Genomic DNA, 9,577 nt, shown 5'->3' with positions numbered 1-9,577 from the left:
AACTGCCTTTCTGGACAGTCTTGGGGCGGCTGAACCCAACCTTAGTCTCAGACCTGGTCAGTGGCTCATATTTCTCAATTCATACTCTCAATTCAGAAAAGAGAATTTCTGCATTGAGGCACGAGGTTCAAGAACATTTCTTTAGTCTCAGCCTTGGTCAATGCTTATCATGAAAAACGCTCACACTCTAAGAGTTTCCACCTTGCACCCTTGCTTTTGAAGAGCACATAGAACAAATCTGTTGTCTTCGGGGCGGCTGCACAGGGTTTCCACTCCCGGCCTCAGAGAGACCTCACAGTTCTTTACAGACCTTAACTCAATTCACATGGGGAAATACTTTCATTGACAACAGTAACACAGAGTCTTTAACCTTAACTCTTTCTACTCACAGTTACTACTTACACAGTGGGTCTGACAGTTCTGGCAGAAAAAAAGTTCAGATAGGGTAAGCCTCAAGCAGTGAATCAAGAAGACGCAGAGACAGCCTCTCACTGAAAAGCCGCAATAGAAATTTCAAAAGGTCTCTTACCTTGGTTTGGCACCAGGGCTTCAGTGAAGAGATGTCTGTGTCCCAGCTGATCATTCCGAGCATCTCTATCCAAGTCACAGCACCAGATTATGGAAGAAATCAAACTTTGTGTTGTGGTTGAATCAGAACTGACAGAGTCAGCTTTTCTTTATTAGGGCTATACTGTGATCACAGGGGGAATTCCATGCAGTAAAGGGAATCACCCACTTGTCTGTTTCAAAGGATTTCTCGGACTCTTTAAGTTTACAAGCATATTTATACTTAAGACAGAAAAAGAGAAAAAAAAGACGACCTTGGCGAAACAAAACAATGGTAAATCACACAGACATCCAGGCAGTTTACTTAAAGAAAACATCTGTGTACAGGGTAATATATCAAGACTGAACAAGGCATGCAGGAATCCTTATCTCAGAACTTGTAACTGAAATAAGAAGTATCAGCACTTCTGGTCTCTGTCTGTTTTTCTAGTCAAGTAGGCCAGAAGCCCAACTAAATACTACCACAGAAGGCAGGAGAATGGCTGGGGGTGGGGCAGGGCTGGACTGCCTGCATCCTGCTGCTGGTTCCCCCTCGGTCCTACTGTCTGTGGCTCTTGTCATCTTTGACAGGCAGCCAGGAGTAGAGAAATACTAATTTTCTAAAATGTTTAGGGGCCTTGTGGGCCAGATAGGATGGCCTGATGGGCCTTGATTCAGAAACACATCATTAAGACGGACACGGTTCACTCTTTAATTTCATATTTTAAGTTTTGTGAGCAGAGATGAACTTGAGCACATATGTAAGTGCTTTTTTGAATTAGGGTCTGATTTTAGGAATGAAGTTATGAACCTGGAAAATGTTCCAGCTGATGCAGAATGAAGCAGCTCATCTGCTTAATATCACAGCTTGCGTTGACCCCATTGCCCTGCTCTGTCTTCTGTGTTAGCTTCCCACTGAACATAGGGTTTATTTGAAAGTTTTGCTCCTCATATGCAAAGGGCATCCTTTTACTCTAGTTTTTTGGATATCATTTCTCCTACTGTATGACCATCAGCTCTCAGAGCTGCGGAGTTCCACAGGATAAATGAAATGGTTGACTAGTAGGAGGCAGCATATGAATTTATGAGCTAAAACAGGACCGTCAAACTTATCCCATGCCCTGAGCCAGATCCGTGGGACAAGCAGTGACAGCTATGGCTGTAGGACCAGGGACAGAGGCAGCAGTGGTGACGCAAGCAGTGGTGGTGGCCAGGGAAGTGGCTGCGAGCCAAGCAACTTCAGAGTGAGCAGGAATGTGTCAGCATAGCTTTCATCCACTTGCCATGAATGGCCATATCCAGTGGAGGCCCAGCAGTCCCCAGCTTTCACTTCCATATCCTAAAAAATTCCCTGTCCCTCCAGTAGCCTGGTGGCCTGGATAGAACACCTGTATGGGCCATATGTTCGATACCCCGAGCCTGAAATTTAGAATAGTAGCTAGACCCAGACCAGGTGATTTGAACCCTTAAAAGATTAAGAGATAACTGTAGATCTCAACACATTAAAAATAAATGAAAAATCATTTAGTAAGCTTTATTTCCCTTTAGTAAGCCCTTCATAGATACACAGCTCTGTTAAATATCCCCCTAGCTCCATTAGAAGTTGAAAAGGAAGAAAGATTTAGAGAATTACTCAATATTATTTTTAATTTTAAAATACTTATTGTGCTCAGATACTACAGGTCTGAATACCGTATATTTAGGTACACAAGAAATATCTTTTATGCCTGACTAATAATGAATGAATCCAGGATTGCTTTCATCACTCTACGAAAAGAAAAGTAGAGTTCAAATAAATGGAATCCTTTCAACAATTTTGTGTAAAAAAATTTCAACCAGTATGTTTTAATGTTGAGCCAAATTTTGATTCCCATCCATAAAAACCCACAAGGAGGATAAATAAAATTCTGCAAGGAAGTTTAACATGTTCCTCAATAGATTCCATTTTACTGTTCTCTTGTGCATCATTATTCTATACATACTCTTATAGGGGTCAGTTCCCCTACCAGGAAAGATAGTGTGATAGATCATCACCAGATATAAATTGTAGCTTCATTGAATTCAGTGGAGTTATGACAGCTTATACCAGCTCAGGATTTGACTTTTTCGGTTTTGGTTGCCAAGCCTACCAACTTCAGGATACATGCTGGAGTTGCACGCATTATCGCTGCCTCCAAATGAACTGTTATTGGTATGGCTCCAAAGAAAATGTGCTGACAGGACTTCTGCTACTACCGGTTACTGTCTCTGGAATATTTTACAAAGTGGCAGAGGTTTAGGGGTTTCCCAGAATGGGCCTGTCTTGGTATTGGGCTATACTAATACAGAGCTATACTCTTAGGTTTGATGCAAGGGATAATCTGTCTCACACTTATCCTCTTCCTTTCTACCCTCATTTATACCTGGTAGCCCCATTTGGAGCTGGAACCCAGAACTAGCTCTGCCTGAGGAAGCAGAAGTGGTGTTTCTGAAATAACTAACACTCCCATCATTTTACACCCACACGCAAGTTTGTTTGCAGATATTCCCTCTCCATCTACAGCCTTTCACATCCTCTTTTCCTTTAAAATTGGGTATTTATGAAAGATTTGTTAGTTGGAGGCACAAGAGGTCACTCTTGCTTCACTACAAGGAGAGCAAACGTCCATCCTCCAGTCCAGAGTACTTCATTCTATTCGAATTCTCCAGCAGCCTCCATGGCTGGAGAAACGTACATGAAAACATGCTAATACCACCTTCTATGTAGATATGCCACAAGAATTTACTGAGTTATTTCCTCTGTTTCACAAATTAATCTCTTTCTCTTATTAAAAAAGTTCTAAATAGCTACTGGACTAGTCTCTACAGAAGTGGGAAAAGGGGTCAAATCGGAGTCAGGCAGAAAGCTTCATAATGACTTCAGTGGTATCTGGAGAAGGGTCGCCCTAGGAGAGAGTGTGGGAGGAGCCAGGACTATTCAGACGTCAGTAACTGGCTAACTACACTCTATTTCAATCAGTATGCGATTATGTGCTGTCTAAAGTCATGAGTATGCCGCAACTTGATTATTTGTTGTCTATTAAATCTTTTTTTGCTTGTGGCCTACATTGCCTAGGTTTTAATAAGCACATATAATACCATACATCTTCCCAGCACTGTATAGACATTGGCTATTCTCCGATTTAGCAGGGATGTTCTGGGGAATAAATAAAGCCTGCACATTGCTTCATGTAAACCAGTATATAACAGCTAGGGATTATAATCATTTTGAATAAACTTGAAAATAATTGGTTCAAATCTGCCCATGTTGGCACAAGGTTCATCGCTGCTAGTTGTTTCCGGGTAACCAAATGTCCATACCACTGTGCCTTTCTGACCAACTAGGCTAAATCTTGTAAGATACCGAGTGTACTTTCACTGCAGTTTACTGAAGTGCATTCAGCTCTGGCAGGATTTAGGCTTATCCACAACAATCTAACATACTTTATAATTCCATAGCAGTTCCCTTGTACAATCTGCTTTAGGTATGTGGTGGGAGGCAGGGGTTGATTCTGGCCCATTGATTTCAGTTAAGGCAAAAATGGCATTTGCACATCTAAATGGTGCAGTTCTTTGCTTTATTATCTGTTTGCCTATACGTATATTTGGCTGCATGGAAAAATTCATGTTCTGGCAGATAGAGCCTTTTTACATACTTGACACATTCTGCCACTCTAAACATGACATATCTTTCCTTACATAAATAAGTTGTACCTTGATACACAGTTATTATGGTCTTGCTCCAAGATTCTCAGAATGATGTTAGTATGCATAGATGGGTTTCTGGGATTGACATTAACATGACAGCGAGTGTGCTAAGAAATAGTTTTTTAAGGCCAGTGACCTTTTGAATTCCCCTGTTGAATTCCCCTGAATTTCCTTGACACTTGTGGAAGTAAGTAATTGTTTTGGTGGCTCACCGACATGCTGTAGAGAATACAGAGTGAAGGTTATCTTTTACATCCCCGTTATCAGCATAACTAGGGCAAAAATAAATGTATTGTCCTTCAGAGAATTGTCCCAATTTCTCTAAATGTGGCCCAATAGTAATAGTAGTAGTATAGTAGTAATAGTATTAGTAGCAACAATATTTGATCTCTTTCTGTAATTATTACCTTAAATACTGAATGAACTATTGAGTTTCTAGGGTGTTTTCACTCTTTTTATTTTTCTTAGACACGGAATAATTTTGAAAGTACTAGGCAAGAAGTGGAGCGACTGATGCAGAGAATGAAATCTGCCAGCCAGGATTACCGACCACCAAGTCAGTGGACCATGGAAGGCTATCTCTATGTCCAGGAGAAGCGTGAGTAATAGCATATGCACATATATACCCAACTTTGAAAACTGCTTTACTGTTTGCCACTTTTAAAGTGTGCTGAGAAAAAACGTAAAATCTGGACAGGGCAAATTGTGGGTTTTCTATCTATTTTGTTTGCTTATGCTTCAGAAAAGTCTGACCCACAGGAATACTGAGAACTTTCCCAAGAGGTGTCTGATGCCACCTAAATATAGGCTGAAGGAAAAAGTAGAGAAGCCTGTTTTATTAAAACTAATAAACTACCTTCTTGGCTCCCTCCCTTACCTCAGGGAACCCATTGTCACTGTCTCTGTCTGTGTGTAGCAGAACCTTGTGGAGATAATGTGTTTTAAGAGGTCATTGGGGGATCAGGCAGGTAGGCAAGGAAGAGCATGTCTGCACTGACTGTGCTGGCCGTGAGAGCCCTATTGCCTACTTACTCCTACTCTATATTTACCGTATCCCAAAAAGTAGGCATTGCAGCAATAGCTCAGGGCATCTTAAGGGTCTCTGCCATGGTTATTCTAATAGCTGTGTCCTCATGACTGCTCTAATGTGGCTGTGTTTTAGCATAAGAGCATGTGCAGAGCAGAAGCTAGTGGGTGAGACACGCTCCTCAGAAGGACTCTTGGGTTGTACGTGAAGCAATGTAGGCAGGCCAGCAGGGACTATTCCATGAGCAAATTTGGGTTAAACTCACAATGTAGACCCTTTGAAGCAAAAAACCCCAAAACCTTAATATGTGAGAGAAACCATATGAATTACAAAGGCAAAAGGAAATTGGATTATTAGTTTGAGGTGTGTAGGCCTGTTCATTTGCATGTAAATGATAAGAATAAGAATGAAGCAGTGTCCAAACAAGTTAAAGAAATAGAAATAAAATGTACAGACTTAGCAAAAATACACTGCCAGGAGCTTACCAATAAATGACAAAGGGAAGAGAAAATCAAATCAGAAACCATAAACGTTGAATAGTCAGAGCAGTTTGACTCTCATCTGAGAAAATGCAGTCCTGGATACCAAAAACTGAGGACAAGGGGAAGAATAGCTGTATGTGATGTACCAAATACCACTGTTAACATCAAATAAAACGTAGACAATCTGCCTGAGTTAGCTGTACAAAAGTCATGCTACACCCTCAGTAAAGCCATTCCCATCCTATGTGCTATCTCAGCTGTGTATGATGTGGGTCAAGCTGGTGCTGGCAAATGACAATAAACATGGTTTAGGTATTCTGTGTGATGTGCAAATTTGTATTTCATTTAAACAGTGATAAATCTTCAGTATAGCTTATCCTATAAATCCATTTTTTTACTCTCTTGTAAAAGTAGGAGCTTTCTGGGCCTAATATTAAAAGGCAGGGTATCTGGAACTGGTCTCAATGGTCTGCTTCCTCCCACCACCCACCCAATGAGCCTGCATCAAGAGTCTGTATAGTGCTATAGATAATTGATTTTCCCAGATTAATTGGTTCACTAAAAGCTCACCTCACAAGCCTGAGCTCCTATTATATATATGAGCCAAACGAAGGGAGATAAGGTGCTAATATTAGTTAACCTGGTTCACTTTTAGCAAAAGCTACACTAAAGAGTTTTGAGCAGATCCTGTATATGTTAATTGAATAATAATACAAGTCTTTGTTAAGTGGGAATTACACAAGGCACTATTATTGGGAGAGCAAGAAATGAGAGAAATGCTGGGCACATGCAGTGCTTCATTAAATAGTGAGAGGCCAACTTGACATCCTCTCACTGAAAGGAGATTTGGTCATTAGTTTACTTCAGGAAAAAATAGCAGTCTGTCATCTCTGCCTCGGAGAGATTTCCTTATACTGGTGTTAGCCTTCCACAACCAGTTATTAAGGATGCTGTTAAAAAAGAGTATGGTTAATAAGTACTGCCTTCAAGGGCAAAACTCTGCATATCTATTATTAGTAGTGCACAAGACACAAAATTTATTATTGCAAAGGATGATATAAATTCACTATCAAATAAGGCTATTTTTTTCCAAAAAGTAAACTTACAAAATGCTACAACAGACATACAGAAACAGTAGTATGAGGATGAGATAGTGGAGCACTTGGGTACCTCTCTGTACAAAATATTGATGTGTATAAGATAGCAACATGTACAGAAAAAAAATCTATAAAGTTTATTTGAAAATGTTTGCCCTTATAATGCAAGAGTTGGTAAAACACTGGCATGGTTAAAAGTATATTAGAAGAATCATCCATTTATATATAAAAAAAAAAAAATATTTCAGCAATAAAATAACCAAGTATTGGGGCGATTTCGTTTTTGTCTTGTGAAATACAGGTGAGGAGGGATGCTTCTCTGAGCATAGTTGCATGACCAGCATGTATGTTTGCATGTTTAGAATCGTGGTTTCTCAACCAAATGACTTACAAGGCTGATGAATTCTTTGAAAACGTCATTGCCTTTGTGGATGGGCACCTTTACAAGGCAAATCTGTAGTAATTGACACAGAATTATGATGATATTTTTAACATCTGTAGTTTTAAAGATTAATTGGTTTACATTTTAATAAAAAATGTTCCCGTAGCAACACCTTTCATTAAAAAACAAAACCGTATGTCCAGTCGCATGCTGTAACTGCCAAATTTTGCCCTTGATATGCCGCCGCACTTTCCATTGAAATTATCGGGAATTGTACGTCTGGCTTGAGGATGGCATCTCAACCCTTTCTTCTTTTAAATGTATTTAGTAATCAAGTGCATTCAAGTTTTTTGGTGCTGGCTTGTTGCTATAGTGATTTAGGTTGCAGTCACATAAATTTTACAAGCACAGTCCCCATAAAGCTCAGAAGTTGAATGGGAAGTGTCTGAAGCACATTTTGGTTCTATGGGAAACATTTATTTTCTTTTTGAGCTTGCTTTTTCATAGCAAAGGTGCCTCCTTTGATCAGAATCTGTATCTGAGCATGTAGAGTAGCCTAGTCTGGAGCAGGAGAGTAGCTACACTGAACAAGCAAACCTGAATTATTCTGTTCTCAGTGGTGCTGGACTCCTACTGGATGTGTGTCCCAGACTTCTGGAGGCATATGCCATGATTTTTTGTGCTGCAGTAAGGTGAACTGGTCTCTGGTTCTTTTTTAGGCAATACAACAATAATTGTGAGAAGCAGTGGAGGGCTGTCTGTACTTGAGTGTTGTAGGTTTGAATCCTCAGTGCAGGTGAAGGGCTGGCTACAGGACATCATGAAAGATGAATCTGAACTCTACGAAAACTTCAGTGAAAGGGTTTTGTGGGCAGGGAGAAGTGGGATTCAGCATAATTCCTGGGCAAGAACCGAGGGTAGTTCTGCAATGAAGACAAGCTATTGGTCAGCAATAAAAAAGGGCTTCAAGATAGGATTAAGCTATGGCTTCTTCAGGATGAGTTATAAAATGTAGGCCACACCAATTAGGGAATATTGATAAACCTTATGCAGTTATACTAGACAGTATCCCTTTGACTCCCTGTGGCTGTTTTTAGGGGTTCTGCTGGAATGTGTGCAGCAGTTAGTTTGTAGGTAGTTTGACCTTTTGTTCCTTTTCTTGCCAATACTAAACTGTGCTGTTCTACCAGAAAATGTATTTCTAGCCTTTATTTGCAAAAACATCCTCAATTTAAAACCATTACCAAGGGTCAGAGTTAGTCATGGCACCTTTTCTTACAGCTATATTATTCATAATACTCTTACCACAAAGTCATGCTTCCACTGATCTCCCTAGTACAGTCCCACTCCAAATGATAGGAGACAAGAAGGTCTTCACTGAGTTTCTGCATCTAACAGTCAGGATCTTCTCTCCATGCTTTCCTTACTTTTGGCGCTCTTGCTCTTTTCATAGATCTCTTCCACCAACTTTATGGGAAGAAACATGAAAGCTCCTGTTCTGCAACATTACTACCCAGGCAGAGGTGGTTGCAGAAACTTACCATGCCAGTATTTGGAGAGTAACTGATTAGTGGCTCACTTCTCTCTGTCTAGCTTCTGGAGAAAATCAGACCCTGGAGTGTTAAATTACTCAATTACATTACGATGCTTGAACTTTAAGCTTAAGGAGCCAGTAATAAGATGACCAAAGACAACCCAGTAAACACGGGAGTTTGAGTGGGATTTTGCTGAGGGAATTTGCCTAGCCACTTTCTTGTCCATCCTTCACTGTTAGCTTCCTGAATGGTAGCAGACAAAGGAAGAAAAAGGCATTTTCTAGGAGATAGAAGCAGAAAAGGAAAAAGGAGCTAGCAGGAGAATCAATGGAATGGCTGGAAGGTATCATGTTGCCAAAGCCCCTGCTCTGCCAGCTCGTCCTTCTTTTGTTTTCTTCTTTTTTTACCTGTGCGCTCTGTCCAGGTTTGCCACTGACCATCAAGGCTTCCACCCAGGTCCTGATCTGGCTTGGCAAATGTGGCCTGCATGTCCCTGCCAGAGACAGCCAGCTGGGGTGGTGCTTGTACCTCCTGGTGGAGTCTCTTAGGAATAAAGTAAAGGAGCAGCAGGGGGAGGTGAACAAGCCAGAAGCATCTGTGAGCTTGAGGTCTTCATTTATTTAATACACAGCTAGACCTTCCACACCATGGGAGAGGGATAGCTAGAGCAGGCATTAGAAGACAAAGAAGACCCAGATACTCAGGAAACTGGCAGCTTGTCTTCTCTGAGAGCAGACTGCATTTCTCTTCTAAACTTGAAGCTGTTGAGGTGGAGAACAGGT

General features: G+C 40.7%; 1 protein-coding gene across 5 annotated transcripts in view; it reads left to right on the top strand.

Moving 5' to 3' along the window:
* Window positions 1-9,577, top strand: part of ARHGAP42 (Rho GTPase activating protein 42) — a 305,839-nt gene that overhangs the window by 228,186 nt on the left and 68,076 nt on the right. For all 5 annotated transcript variants that reach the window (XM_019530286.1, XM_019530287.1, XM_019530285.1 and 2 more), the window contains one exon: window positions 4,741-4,870. In XM_019530286.1, the coding sequence (XP_019385831.1) occupies window positions 4,741-4,870 (130 nt within the window). The remainder of the gene's footprint in view (window positions 1-4,740; window positions 4,871-9,577) is intronic.

The sequence above is a fragment of the Crocodylus porosus genome, unplaced genomic scaffold, assembly GCF_001723895.1.
Source record: "Crocodylus porosus isolate Cpor-Errol unplaced genomic scaffold, CroPor_comp1, whole genome shotgun sequence".
In the NCBI taxonomy this organism is placed as follows: Eukaryota; Metazoa; Chordata; order Crocodylia; family Crocodylidae; genus Crocodylus; species Crocodylus porosus.
This window is presented reverse-complemented; position numbering and strand designations above follow the sequence as displayed.